This window comes from Crotalus tigris, unplaced genomic scaffold (assembly GCF_016545835.1).
Source record: "Crotalus tigris isolate CLP2741 ecotype Arizona unplaced genomic scaffold, ASM1654583v1 scf7180000021566.449902, whole genome shotgun sequence".
Lineage (NCBI taxonomy): Eukaryota > Metazoa > Chordata > Lepidosauria > Squamata > Viperidae > Crotalus > Crotalus tigris.
Window position 1 is genome coordinate 245,818 of NW_024098568.1, and position 15,458 is coordinate 261,275.

Consider the following 15,458-nt stretch of genomic DNA (forward strand, 5'->3'; position numbering starts at 1 on the left):
AAAGCCTCCAGTGATGGAGCAACCACCTCTGAAGAGATACCAATGTATTATATAAGTTAAGCAAATGAAGAATACATATGACATTTTGCAGAATGTATTCTGCTTCCACTCAGCATCTGGCAAGAGAGATCTAGAACAGGGTCTTCAAACTTGGCCCTTTTATGACTTGTGGACTTTAACTCCCAAAATTTGTCAGCCACTGTAAAATGAGGACCCAGATTGTTGGAGGCAAGATGCTTAGAGAGAGCTTAAAGCACTGTGAAGCAATATATGTCTAAGTATTCTATTCTATTCTATAGAATAGAATAGAATAGAAGTAGAGTACAGTAGAGTACAGTAGAATAGAGTAGAATAGAGCTGGAAGGGACCTTGGAGGTCTTCTAGTCCAGCCCCCTGCTCAAGCAGGAGAACCAATACCACCTCAGACAAGTGACTGTCCATCGTATACAATGATTATAAAGAAGCAATGGTGAAATATAAAGTTTTAAATAGTTTTAAAAAATACCCATTTGCAGGATAGTCTCTCTGAAAAAACAGGAATAAAGCACGTTGAAAAATATAAGACAAGAATCTACTCATGTAGCAAAGAAGGAATATTAAATAACCTTGATGAATATTTTTCTCAAGAAGGGGAAAACATTTGACGTTTATTTCATTCTGCCCAAAACTTGAAAGTTGTGATCTCTGCGACAAATTTAAAAGTTGGAATCTTAAAACAAGGAAGCTGCCTGGATGGGAACTTCTGAGAGTTGAAGTCATAGGTCTTAAACTTGCCAAGATTGGGCACCTCTGATCTTATGAATTCCTGGCAGCTTGGTTTTCCAACAATAGACACACAGATAAATCAGTGTGAGGTAGTATGGGATGTGTGGTATTTATATGCAATATTTGTGCAGTATTTATATTCAGAAGAATAGAATAGAACAGAACAGAATAGAAATATAGAATAGAATAGAATAGAACAGAACAGAACAGAACAGAATAGAATAGAAGTCTTCTAGTCCAAGGGTCTCCAACCTTGGCAACTTTAAGACTTGTAGCTGAGGAATTCTGGGAATTGAAGTCCACAAGTCTTAAAGTTGTCAAGGTTGGAGACCCCTGTTCTAGTCCAACCCCGTGCTCAAGTGGGAGACCCTATACCAGTGGTTCTCAACCTTTCTAATGCCGCGACCCCATAATACAGTTCCCTATGTTGTGGTGACCCCCAACCACTTATACATCACCGGGTGCCAGGGGCGTGGCCAAAGAAAAGGGGAAAAAAATGGCGGACAGCCTTGTTTGGCGACCCCCATGAAATGGTCGTTTGACCCCAAATGGGGTCCCGACCCACAGGCTGAGAACCACTGCCCTATACCATTTCAGACAAGTGGCTGTCCAATCTCTTCTTTAAAATTTCCATTGTTGGAGCATTCACAACCTCTGGAGGCAAGTCATTCCACTGGTTAATTGTTCTCACTGTTAGGATGTTTTTCCTTAATTCCAGGTTGCTTCTCTCCTTGATTAGTTTCCATCCGTTGCTTCTTGTCCAGCCTTCAGGGGCTTTGGAGAATAGCTTGACTCCCTCTTCTTTGGGGCAGCCCCTCAAATACTGGAAGACCGCTATTGTGTCAACTCTAGTCCTTCTTTTCTCTAGATTAGCCAAACCTAAATCCTATATAAAGAGACTGGACAACAATTTATCTGAAATGGTATAGGGCCGTGGTGGTGAACCTATGGCACGCGTGCCACAGGTGGCACGCAGAGCCCTCTCTGTGGGCACGTGCGCCGTCGCCCCAGTCCTAGGCCTTCAGCTGGATTTTATAAAACCTTTTCACTTTAGGCCTCCGCCGCCATGTGCAAAAAAAAAAAAAGGTTCAATCAATTAATCAATTTCAACTTCTTGCGGGGAAAAAAAGATCTCGCAAAGTTGGAATTGATTGAACTTGGGGAAAAAAAGATCTCGCAAAGTTGGAATTGATTGAACTTTTTAGTCCCACCCAGTCTGCCGTTACCACCGCAGCCACACCCACCCAATGGGCCACACCCACCCAATTGGCCACGCCCACCGGGCACCTGACGATACATAAGTGGTTTATGGGTTGCAGTTTGGGCACTTGGTCTCTAAAAGGTTTGCCACCACTGGTGTAGGGTTTCCTACCTGAGCAGGGGGTTGGACTAGAAGACCTCTAAGGTCCCTTCCAACTCTGTTATTCTATTCTATCTTCTATTCTATTCTATATATCGATCTCAGACCTTGGAAATCTTGGTTTCAGCAGAATGTGAAGCAACACTTATGTGCCCCTCTGAATATCTTTTGGAGGATTGAATCCCAAATGCTGGAAAAAACCCCCCCACCTAAGAATCGGTTATGCAGTCGGAAAGCCAGAATCAATTAACAACCATGTTACTAACTTAACTACTGCAGTGATTCGCTTAACAGCTGTGGCAAGAAAGGTCGTAAAATGGGGGAAACGCATTTAACAACTTTCTTGCTTAGAAACTTTGGGCTCAATTGTGGTCGTAAGTCGAGACGTATTGCCAGCAACCTGTGAGTTCTCATTCTGCTTTAGACATAAAACCCATCTGGGTGACTTTGGTCTAATCATCAGGAGACTGAGTTCTAGTCCCGCCTTAGGCATGAAAGTCGGGTGGTTGATTTTGAGCCAATCACAGGGGACAGTAAGTTCTAGTTGCCTCCATAGGCATGAAAGCTGGCTGGGTGACTTGGCGCTGGTCCCCGTCTCTCAGCCCAATCCAGCTCACAGGAGGAAGAAGTATTATGTGTGTTCGTTGCCTTGAGTTGCTCATAAAAGTCATAAACGTGGGTTATAAATAAATAACAAATAACACAAATGCACTCCTACATTTTTCCTAATTGACTGGACAGCCATTTGTCTGAAATGGTGTAGGGCAGTGGTTCTCAACCTGTGGGTCAGGACCCCATTTGGGGTCGAACGACCATTTCATGGGGGTCGCCAAACAATGCAGTCCACCATTTTTTTCCCCCTTTTCCTTAGCTGTGCTACTCCCTTTTATTCTATTGGCTTTTGAAAGCCAATATAATAGACTCTCTTGAATAGAGTCTAATTCTATTGGCTTTTGAAAGCCAGTAGGAATTATCCAGGCTGTCTCTGCCCTGCTGAGCCTGCCAAAAGTCCCATTCTGCAAACGGTGCTGCACCAGTTGAGTAGTCCTCGACTTACGACCGGTTGAGTAGTCCTTGACTTAACGACCGGTTGGGGGTCACGGCATTAAAAAGGTTGAGAACCACTGGTGTAGGGTCTCCTGCCTGAGCAGGGGGTTGGACTAGACGACCTCCAAGGTCCCTTCCAACTTGATCATTATATTATATTATATATATATAGTATTATAATTTAACTTTAAAATTGCCATGATTTCTTCTATGTGATTGCATTTTCACAGGGGTCCGCTACAGCCATCCAGGTGGCAATGAAGTCACTTCTTCAGCTTCCATCAGCCATCATGGTAACAACTCAATGGTCACCACCAGCCAGTCCATTCTCCAGCCAGTATCTCCAGCCAGTTTGGACCCAGGTCACAGCCACAGCCTGCTGTCCCCGGACGGTAAAATGGTGAGCACACCTGGGCTATTGTACCTCCGGTGCTGATAAGATAAGTTGGCTTAGGAGGCAAAAAACAAACAAAACTTTCTTTTTTTCCCCCTATATGTTAAAACTCTCCTCCCCCCCCCCCCTCAAGACCAGCATTAAACAATGAAAGGCTTGTAGGCATGAGGAGGGTAAAGGCCTGAGTGCTGTCAGAGAAAATAGCCTTCTGACCTTCCCGTTCCCTGCTTAGGCATTGAAACATGCCAATAAAAACTGTTCTCAGGGTATTGATCGAATGCCTCTTGAATTGGCACAAGAGGGTGGATCACTGTTTACTCTTCACTGCTGATGACATTCCCCATGATTAAAAAAAAAAAAAAACAGCCCAACAAAAACTTGATTAAGTCATCCCAGATTCCACTTCGCTCTTCAAATTTTATGATTTTATTTAGCAAGCTTCAACCATCCTTTTTTCCTCCCTTTAGTTCTACAAATATAGACGTCAAATGGGGGGAAGGATACGGTGATAAAAAAAAATACTGTTATTAGGATAGTGCGGTTGATAACTTAGCATTTGCTGTAATATTGGGCTGAGTTCTTCTGTTCGAGCCGTATAATATTCTACCATAATAGAAAAATTAATTTCATTCAATTTTGGGCTATAAGACACCCCAGCTTGGTACCTGATTTATAATAACAAATTTACCAGGGTTGTCCTGAAGAACGGCATAAACAGGAAATAAAAAGAGAAAAAATATCTTTGGCTTTAGTTTAGTTATTATTTAGTTACTATTTAGTTATTGAGCAGATGAAAGTATAAATTGTTTTCTTCTGTGGGGTCCTTGTTGCTGTTTGAGCTTGGTGATTTTCTTGTAGACATTTTATTACTAAACTAGATAATATCAGCACTGATGATTTCACCCCACACCTCTGTGATACAATAATAATAATAATAATAATAATAATAATTAGAAAGACTGTGGCAAAAGCAAGCAAGGGTAGTACCAATAGTGATAGGCTCCTTGGGTGCAATCCCAAAACAACTGGAGCACCACTTGAACACCATTGGCATTGACAAATTCGCTATTAGTCAATTGCAAAAGGCAGCCTTATTAGGAACTGCTTCCATCCTGCGACGATATCTGTACTACCATCAAACATCCACATCTGCCTATCCCAGGTCCTGGGTAAGGACTCGATAGGTAGACAAAATGCCAAATCCAGTCTGAACATCTGGCTGACTGTGCGATGATCGATAATAATAATAATAATAATAATAGAGGCATGGGAAGACAAAGCACTATATAGCCAATACATTAAAAAAATATCTGGGAAAGCAGATAATAACAAGACCTGGCAATGGCTAAGAGCAGGAAAATTGAAGAAAGAGACCGAGGGACTAATTCTGGCTGCAGAAGACCAAGCCTTAAGGACAAATGCATACAAAGTCAAAATTGAGAAGACAGCAACAGACAGTAAGTGCCGCCTATGCAAAGAAGCTGAAGAAACAGTGGACCACTTGGTAAGCTGTTGCAATAAGATTGCACAGACTGATTACAAGCAGCGGCATGACAAAGTAGCAACTATGGTGCATTGGAAGATCTGCAAAAAATATCATTTGCCTGTAAGCAAAAACTGGTGGGATCATAAAATAGAGAAAGTCATAGAAAATGATAAAATTAAACTGCTCTGGGACTTCAGAATTCAAACAGACAAGCACCTGCAACACAACACCCCAGACTTAACAATTGTCGATAAGAAAGACAAAAAAGTCTGGATAGTGGACGTAGCAGTGCCTGGAGACAGCAGAATAGACGAGAAAGAACTGGAGAAGATAACAAAATACACATTTGCCTATCCCAGGTCCTGGGTAAGGACTCGATAGGTAGACAAAATGCCAAATCCAGTCTGAACATCTGGCTGACTGTGCGATGATCAATAATAATAATAATAATAATAATAGTAATAATAGTAATAATAATAATAAAGTTGGAAGGGACCTTGAAGGTCATCTAGTCCAATCCCCTGCTCAGGCAGGAAACCCTATACCATTTCGGAAAAATGGCTGTCCAGTCTCTTCTTAAAAACTTCCAGTGTTGGCGCATTTACCACTTCTGGAGGCAGGTTGTTCCATTGGTTAATTGTTCAAACTGTCAGGAAGTTTCTCCTCAGTTCTAGGTTGCTTCTCTCCTTGATTAGTTTCCATCCGTTGCTTCTTGTAAAAAGGATTTAAAAAGAAACAAAACCAAGCACAAAAGGATTCCAGAGCTTACGTGTCAATTTCTCCCTCTTAATAATCCCAGCGTGAATAGGTGTTTCTGCTTTTCCTGTTTGTATTTGAATTGCAAGGGTCTCTCCTACAATCTCTGTTCCCTGATTTAATTGGAGGAAAATGGCACATGCATTTTTTACTTAGGATCACAAACCAGCTGTGAAAGTGCACAGCGCTTTACGCCATTGTCCTGGGCACGCTCATCTCGGAGTAAACTTACTTCGACTTTCTCCTAAGCCGGGGGTCTTCAAACTTGGGCCTTTTATGACTTGTGGACTTCAACTCCCAGAATTCCTCAGGCAAGCACACTGGCTGAATAATTCTGGGAGTTGAAGTCCACAGATCATAAAAAAGGGCCACGTTTGAAGACCCCTGTCCTAAGCAAATAGGGTTTGGTTTGTACTATCGGGATAGCAAAAAACAAGTTATCATTTAAAATGCATTCCTAATACAATAGCAGGTAAAAATGTAAATAGACCAGAGTTTGACCTATGAATTATTCCAGGGTTTAATTCCTAGACCTAGCATGACTCAGGGGCCATTATTCCAGAGAATGCCATAATGGACCCGTGAAGTCTTTTACCACAGGGTTTAAATTCTTTCCCAATCAGGTGATTTCCCCTCCCATACCGTATAAATTCATTTTTTTCTAATTGTTTTTCCAAGATGAGCGGGAGCCTAATGCTGGCTTTTTTGCAAATATTTTTTTAACTTATTATACATGCATGCCTGGCTTAGCTTAAACTGAGGAATGTCTCCTTCCTTGGGGGAAGAGGAGAAGGAACAATGTTCTGTGCGGAAGAACATTTTAATTCTCTTTACATTTTATGGGCAGTTAACGGCGTGAAATATGAATGTCTGATCAGAGTAACAGAGTTGGAAGGAAGACTTGGAGGTCAGCTAGTCCACCCCCCTGCTCAGGCAGGAAACCCTATACCATTTCAGACAAATGGCTGTCCAGTCTCTTCTTAAAAACCTCCAGTGTTGGAGTACTCACAACTTCTGGAGGCAGGTTGTTCCACTGGTTAATTGTTCTCTCAGGAAATTCCTCCTTAGTTCTAGGTTGCTTCTCTCCTTGATCAGTTTCCATCCGTTGCTTTTTGTCCTGCCTTCAGGTGCTTCGGAGAATAGCTTGACTGCCTCTTCTTTATGGCAACCCCTGAGATACTGGAACACTACTATCATGTCCCTCCTTGTCCTTCTCTTCATAAAACTAGACATTCCCAATTCCATGATCCCAGGTCAGGAGTTTGGTTCCTAGGAAGCAAAGACAGCTCTACAGTAGGTGTAGTGAAAAAACCAACTCCCTTTGTAAATTGTGGAGATCATATTGACAGTCCTTTGGTTGTTCGGCTATTCTTCTTGGAGAGCAATAAATCTCTAATAATCCAGCATTAATTGAAGAGCTTACTTCGGTCAATAATCTTTGTGCCCATGAACAAGCAGCGCCATCTTGTCTATTGCCGTTGGCAGCAAATGTCTTGGATCAGTGTTGCTTAGAGGTTTTTGTGAGGTTGATATGAATGTAGATTACCCGGTGTAAGTAGTCCTCGGCTTACAACCATTTGCTTAATTGCCGTTCAGAGTTACAACCGCACTGAAAAACATGACTTATGACCATTTTTCACACTTATGAACATCCCCACAGTCAGGGGATCAAAATTTGGACGCTTGGCAATTGGTTCATATTTATGACAGTGGCAGTGTCCAAAGGTCATGTGATCTCCTTTTGAGACCTTCTGACATGCAAAGTCAATGGAGAAGCCAGATCCACTTAACAACCGTGTTACTAATTTATCAACTGTAGTGACTGACTTAACTGTGGCAAGAAAGGTTGTAAAAATGGGGCAAAACTCACTGAAGAACTGTCTCACTTAGCAACAGGAATGTTGGGCTCAACTGGGATCATAAGTCAAGGGCTACCTGGACTCGATGTTACAGCTATGCCTGCCAGACAGAGGACATGAGGCAAATAGCAGGAGATGTTGCCTTTTTGCCTAGTATTTGGTAACTCTATAAGAGCGATCTTTATGTCCATAGAAGTCTCTTCCGGTCTTCTAACGCAATGTTTCTCAACCTTGACGACTTGAAGACCTGTGGACTTCACCTCCCAGAATTCCCCAGCCAGCTATGCTGAAGTCCAAAGGTCTTCAAGTCGCCACGGTTGAGAAACACTGCTGCAGAGTATTTTGTAGTGTGTTTTGATACAAAGATGAGAACAGGTCACTAGCCCTTAGCCTGAACTATGAAACTGTTCTTTCCACCCAGACTTGGTGGGGGCAGGATAGATCATGGAATTGCCTACAGCGGTGTTTTTCAACCTTGGGGATGTTAAGATGGGTGGACTTCAACCTCCAGTATTCTCCAGTCAGTTCTGCTGGCTAGAGAATTCTGGTTAGTTGAAGTCTAGCTATCTTAAAGTCCCCATGCTTGAGAAACACTGGCCTACAGCCTAACAGAAGAATCTGAGGCAACGAGGTTGGTGGCATCAAGCTTCATGAACCTTTCTAGAAAACAGTTTTCCCACCACTGTTGATCTTCCCATCCGCCAGTTGGCAAGTTGAATGGAGACCCATCCTTGACCGATGCCCTCTGCATGAGCAAAATATGTACTTTCAAAACAAGAAGATGCCACAGTGCCAGATTGCTAGAATTGACAACAAGAACAGTCAATGCTCTGATGGCCTAAAAACCTTTCCTGTGAACACACTTGGCAAAATACAGTCAATTTCAAACATCTATCTCAGGGGTCTTCAAACTTGGCCCTTTTATGACTTGTGGACTTCAACTCCCAGAATTCCTCAGCCAGGCACGCTGGCTGAGGAATTCTGGGAGTTGAAGTCCACAAGTCATAAAGGGCCAAGTTTGAAGACCCCTGATCTATCTCTTCATCTGAAGTCTATCTATGTATATATTTTTAACTCCTTTGTATGACAGGTAGTCCTCGACGTACCAACACCCCTGAACCCAAAATTTCTGTTGCTAAACAAGGCAGTTGTTAAGTGAGTGGGGTCCCATTTTACATTCTTTTTTTGCCACAGTTGTTAAGCGAATCACTGAATTTGTTAAGTAAATCAGGTGGTCATTAAACAAATCTGGCTTCTCCCATTGACTTTGCTTGTCAGAAGCCGGCTGGGAAGGTCACAAATGGAGATCAAATGACCCCAGGACAGCACAACTGTCATAATAAATACATGCCAGTTGCCAAACATCTAAATTTTGATCACATGACCATGGGGATGCTGCAAGGGTCATAAGTGTGAAAACTGGTCATAAATCACTTTTTTCAGAGTCATCGTAATTTCGAACGGTCAGTAAACAAATGGCTATATCAGTGCCGTTGTAACTTTGAACGGTCGCTAAACGACTGGTAGTAGTGCTGTTGTAACTATGAATGGTCACTGTATGAATTGTTGTAGGTCGAGGACTCCCTGTAATGTATCTGTCTCTTCCCTCTTTGTTTGGGCTCTGCCAGCCCTCAGTGGCAGCAGACTCAGAATGTTTTAGCGATTCATCTGGTGGGGTTATTTTTCTTGGCCTAGCTTGACTGATTCATGTCACACTAGATGGTTTTTATGGCCTTCCTTTTTTCTCTCTCCCTGGTTGGGGATGCATAGTTCTTGACTGAGACAGCCTGGTCTTCCATCCAGAAAGTCATTTGTTGACTCTTGAAGTCAGGGTCAGGTGGGCCTCCAGACAGCCAGTTGCCAAGGATTCTTGCCACCCCCTTTAAATGAAATGTGAGGCATACTTTCAAGACAGTCTTTTTTCCTCAAGTGAAACCTCTGTAGGAATTATGAAGCTAAAGGAATTTAGAATCATGCTTAGCAAAATACCTCAGGGATTGGAGAAGGTTATTGTGGGTTTCACTTAAAGCAAAATGCCAGCCATGTTTGGATGGCCTTTTTCATCTACAGCAGGACTCTCCAAATTTAAGACTTGTGGACTTCAACTCCCAGAGTTCCCCAGCCATAATGGCTGGGGAATTCTGGGAGTTGAAGTCCACAAGTCTCAAAGTTGTCAAGTTTGGGGACCCCTGATCTACAGGTAGCCTTTGACGTACCACCAACTTGGGACCAGAATTTCAGCTGCTAAGCAAAACAGTTCTTAATTAATGGGTGCCCAATTTTAGGACCTTTTTTTGCTGTGGTCATTAAGTGAATCACCATGGTCCTTAAGTGAATCTCATGGTTGTTAAATGAAGCTGGCTTCTCCCATTGACTCGTCGTAAATATGAGTCAGTTGCCAAGCATCCGAATTTTGATCATATGACCATGAGGATGCTGCCACGGTCGTAAGTATGAAAAACGGCCATCAGTCACTTTTTTCAGTGCCGTTGTAACTTCGAACAATTACCAAATGAAGTGTTGGAAGTTGAGGACTTCCTGTAAATAGGGCAAAGATGACACTGCACAGTTGTCTGAGGACCACGGGCACACTCCTAAAATTTTGGATGAATAAATTGAATACTTGTTGATTTTAAAAAGTTTGGATCTTGCTACTCTGCGTTAACAAGAGTGGCACAAGATGGATAATATTGCTTTTTTTATTCATTTGTTTATTTATCGTATGGCACTTTCACATCATGTATCAGTAAAAAGGAACACAGGGGTAAAATACAAAACACAGAATATAAAATCTGAAATCCTAACAGGAAGATTACAAGCATATATCTAAGTTACAAATATAATTTTTTAGTTCATTTGTCGCTGCCAGGAAAGCAGCGAAATCATTATAGGCTCTGTTTTGGCACACTGTTACTATGGGTTGATAATATTGCACTGTTAATGGTCCCTTCCTAAATTCTGACTTTTTGTTCTTTCTTCCCTTGACAGATTACAGTTTCTGGCGGTGGGCTCCCCCCGGTCAGTACCCTCACCAACATCCACAGCTTTTCCCATCACACCCCACAACAATCCCAGAATCTCATTATGACACCTTTGTCAGGAGTCATGGCTATCACACAAAGTAAGTGCTTTATGAGTTAGACAAATATCTCCTTGTTCTTAGAATTATTCCTGATTACCTCTTTCCTTGTATTGCATGATCAGGAAGCAAGGAGCTTTACAGAGTCCAAAAGGGCAGGCAGGATCCTGTCTGAGAGACTTTGCAGAATATTTACTATCTCTTCCTTTCTTCTTTTTGCAATTGTCAGTGCCTATTGTAGCATGGCACTGACTTCCATTGGTGCTGACCTCCAATTGCTCAGTAAATATTAAGAGAGAGAGAAATATTGATTTTGGTGCACTGCGAAAAAAGAGGAAAAATGAGATTTAAAAAATGAATCAGTGATGAGATCCAAAGAGGCTTTGTGAAGAAAAAGAAAGAAAGAAAGAAAGAAAGAAAGAAAGAAAGAAAGAAAGAAAGAAAGAAAGAGGAAGGAAAGGAGAGAGGGAGAGAAAAGAAAGAAAAAAAGAAAGAGAAAGAAAGAAAGAAAGAAAGAAAGAAAGAAAGAAAGAAAGAAAGAAAGAAAGAATACTTTTTGTGCCTCAACCTAAAAGGACTTGAGGGTTGATGATCTTTGCAAGGGAAGGGTCAAAAAATTCAAAATGGTGGCCTACGTCTCTGGGATTAAAGCCCTATCCCTTTTTTTTACATTGCAAAAAGTGGCAGAGCTTCTATAATGTCATTCCAATAATAGTAATTTTAAAAGTAGTCCCAAAGGTGCTTTTGGTCTTTCTTTGTTTTTTCCTGAAGATGTTTTGCTTCTCATCCAAGAGGTTTCTTCAGTTCTGACTGAATGGTAGGGAATGGAAGGATTTATTCCCCATCATTCAATCTAAACTGAAGAAGCTTCTTCAAGGAAAAAACAAAGAAAGCCCAGCTGCCTTTTGAAAAGCACTGTTGGGACAATCATGACACGGATGACTGAGAATCTCCATATAGACATTTAAAAGTGGTAGCAACCCCTAACTAACCTTGGTTGATACTGGACGTTAAATGAAGAGGAACCTGATTTCTCAACCTTGACAATTTTAAGGCATGTGGACTTCAACTCCCAGAATTCCACAGCCAGCATTGTTAGATGGTGAAGAATACTAGCCTTATTTTAAACTATGCTTGGAAAAATCAAGCTCTTGCTCCAGATTCTGGAGTTGTGGGGATGTGAGATCCTCTGTCAGGTGCTTTATGGATTTTAATGGACATTTGTTCCACCAAATTAACCCACTCCCTTTTCTGTTTGGTGCTTTTTTACCCTTCTTTTTCTTTTTTGTACAGGTGGTCCTCGACTTACAACCATTTGCTTAGTGACCATTTGAAGTTACCACAGCATTGAAAAAAAATGACTTATGACTGTTTTTCACGCTTACAACCACTGCAGCAACCCTGCAGTCATGTGATCAAAATTCGGGCACTTGGACTGCCATCTGTCAGAAATGGTGTAGGGTCTCCTGCTTGGGTGGGGGGGGGTTGGACTAGATCAGGGGTAGGCAACCCAAAACACTCAAAGAGCCACTTGGACCCGTTTCCCACCAAAAACAAAACACCGGGAGCCGCAAAACCCTTTTGATATCTAAAATGAAGATAACACTGCATATATCCTTTTTTCCTTTATTTTAGGTGTGTGTGTGTGTGTGTGTGTGTGTGTGTGTGTCTGTTTGTGTGTGTGTGTATATGTACATACACACAGAGGTAAAAAAGGATATATGCAGTGTTATCTTCATTTTAGATGTCAAAAGGGTCTCTCTCTGTCTCTCTCTCTCTCTCCCTCCCCCTCTCTCTATCTGCCCTTGGTCTGCCAGTCCTCTTCCCCCACTCTCTTTCTTTCTCTCTATCTCTTTCCTCTCTCTCTCTCTCCCTCCCTCCCTCTCTCTCTCTCTCTTTCTCTCCCCCCCTCTCCCTCTCTCCTATCTGCTACTCACCTGGCAAGCTGGCTTCAAGCTGTTCTCCAACAAGCTCAGAGGTAGGCAACCTCCCTCTTTTATGACTCATGAACTTCAACTCCCAGAATTCCTGAGTCAGCATAGCTGGCCTAGCTAGCTCTCTTCTGCCCTTCCTGCTTCCTGCTTCCTGCAGAGACGCAGTAAAGGGTGGAGCCACGCCCAAAAAGCTTTTGTGCACTCTCTTTCACACACACACACACACACACAGGGAGAGAGAGAGAGAGAGAGAGAGAGAGGCACAATTGCCCCTCTCTCTCTCTCTCTCTCTGCAATGGCAGAGGAGGCTGGGAGCCACAGGGGAAGGCTCCAAGAGCCGCATGCGGCTCTGGAGCCGCAGATTGCCGACCTGTGGACTAGAAGATCTACAAGGGTCCTTCCAACTCTTGTTATTTCTATTCTATTCTATTCCATTCCATTCCACTCCACTCCACTCCATATTTTATTACTCTGTTCTGTTCCATTCCATTCTATTCTATGTTTAAGACAGTTGTGCTGTCCTTGGGTCATGTGATCACCTTTGTAAACTTTTCAGCTGGCTTCTGACAAGCAAAGACAATGGGGGGGGGAGCCAGATTTGCTTAACAGCTACACAATTCACTAAACAGCTGCAGTGTTTTGTTTACTGGGGCAAAAAGAATTTTAAAATTGGCCAAAACTCACTTAACAATTGCCTTGTTTAACGACAGAAATTTTTGGGCTCAATTGTGGTTGAAAGTGGAGAACTACCTGCTCTTCAGTCATTGATGAGTTGGGTGGCCTTAGAAGTAAATAAACCCCTACTATGGTATTACTATCGGTATCAGAAAGGCAGCGTGCATGTCAAGCTTGACTTAAAGGTGTCTCTTCCTTTTATTTTTTAAGTAGAAATAGGGGTGTCCTGCCATTTTTTAGGATAGGTTGTCCTTGGTTAGTGACCACAATTGGGATCAGCAATTCTGTTGCTAAACAACACAGTCATTAACCAAGATGTCATATGACCGGAATGGGCTTATGACCTCCCTTTCACCACAGTTGTTAAGCGAATCCCTCCTGACTGTTAAGCAAAACACAAAATGACTAAGTTGCAACTTCCCCACTGACTTTACCTGTCAGAAGCCGGTTGTGAAGGTCACAAACCACGATCCTATGACCATGGGGTTGTTGCGATGGTTGTAAATGTGAGGACAGTTAATTTTTCAATGCTGTCATAACTTCAAAGAGGACTCTAGGTTAAAACTGTCATACCATGGTTCAAATCCAATGCAGGGGAGATTTTCTTTTAATTATCTTTAGCCAGAAGCAACCCAACATCTTTAACAAAAAGACAAACAAAAAGACAGTCACACTCCAATTAAAAAAAAATCATGCCCTGGAAAATCAGGTTCGAGACCATGGAAAGAGTTGAGAATTTTCATCTTGGAAATTATAGAGAGGTTGTGGGTATTACAGGGGAAATCTGAAGACCTTGGAGCTTTTTAATCAAACGCCTCAGATTATCTCTCTCTCTTTCAGGCCTAAACAGTTCGCAGGCCCAGAGCGTTCCAGTTATCAACAGTGTAGCCCTACAACCGGTCCAGTTTTCCCAACAGCTGCACAGCCCACACCAGCAGTCAATCATGCAACAGTCAACCAATCCAATGGCTCAACAGCCGTTCATGGCGGCGGTGACACAGCTGCAGAATTCACACAGTAAGGATCTTTTGGGGTATTGACTGAGATAGAAGGACAGAAACTGGGAGAAGCAACAGTAACAGAGGCCATAAGTACAGCAAGATATTTGCTCCTGTCTCAATCAGGGTATAAACACAACTGTACAATCCAAACCCCATCTATTTTCCTCATGGACCTGTAGTCCTTTTTCTCATGCACAGGCAGTGTTGGTTTAATTGCTTTTTCAAACATCTATTTATGAGAAAAAGACTGCTTGTAAGTTAAGAGCATTTTGGACCAGCATTTTGCAATATTTAGTTCCTCATAATTTCTCTTTCATCAGGAGAAATTTTTTTTTTTTCATTTAGCAAAGTATTCTTGAGCACTTTAGGTATACTTGATGTCTTAAACTGTAAGTTAAATCCTAGCAGTGGACCAAGAGTATGGGGAGATAAACACGACAGGAAATAGCAATTTTCTTCAACCTAGATTGTATGTCTGAATACAACCAACTATATTCTTTTGAGATGGGGGTGGGAGTTGTAGTCCAAAATATCTGTACAGGAAGGGCTTGATGAAGGCTAGATCAGAGTAGTGCACTTAAACCAAGGGGACTCAGATTCCAGAGAAGAGCACCAAAGATGATTAGGGGACGGAGCTAAAGCAAATAAGGAACGGTTGCTGGAATTGGGTATGTCTAGTTTAATGAAGAGAAGGACGAGGGGGGACATGATAGCAGCATTCCAGTGTCTCAGGGGCTGCCACAAAGAAGAGGGAGTCAAGATATTCTCCAAAGCGCCTGAAGGCAGGACAAGAAGCAACGGGTGGAAACTAATCAAGGAGAGAAGCAACTTAGAACTAAGGAGAAACTTCCTGACAGTTAGAACAATTAACCAATGGAACAACCTGCCTCCAGAAGCGGTGAATGCGCCAACACTGGAAGTTTTTAAGAAGAAACTGGACAGCCATTTGTCTGAAATGGTATAGGGTTTCCTGCCTGAGCAGGGGGTTGGACTAGATGACCTCCAAAAGGTCTCTTCCAACATTATTATTATTATTATTATTATCATTCATCGCACAGTCAGCCAGATGTTCAGACTGGATTTGGCATTTTGTCTACCTATC

The 15,458-nt window shown here is 42.2% G+C and overlaps 1 protein-coding gene across 2 annotated transcripts in view; it reads left to right on the plus strand.

The window, feature by feature from the left end:
* Nucleotides 1-15,458, plus strand: part of HNF1B (HNF1 homeobox B) — a 101,427-nt gene that overhangs the window by 77,602 nt on the left and 8,367 nt on the right. For both annotated transcript variants that reach the window (XM_039318805.1, XM_039318806.1), the window contains exons 5-7: nt 3,403-3,572; nt 10,656-10,788; nt 14,196-14,372. In XM_039318805.1, the coding sequence (XP_039174739.1) occupies nt 3,403-3,572; nt 10,656-10,788; nt 14,196-14,372 (480 nt within the window). The remainder of the gene's footprint in view (nt 1-3,402; nt 3,573-10,655; nt 10,789-14,195; nt 14,373-15,458) is intronic.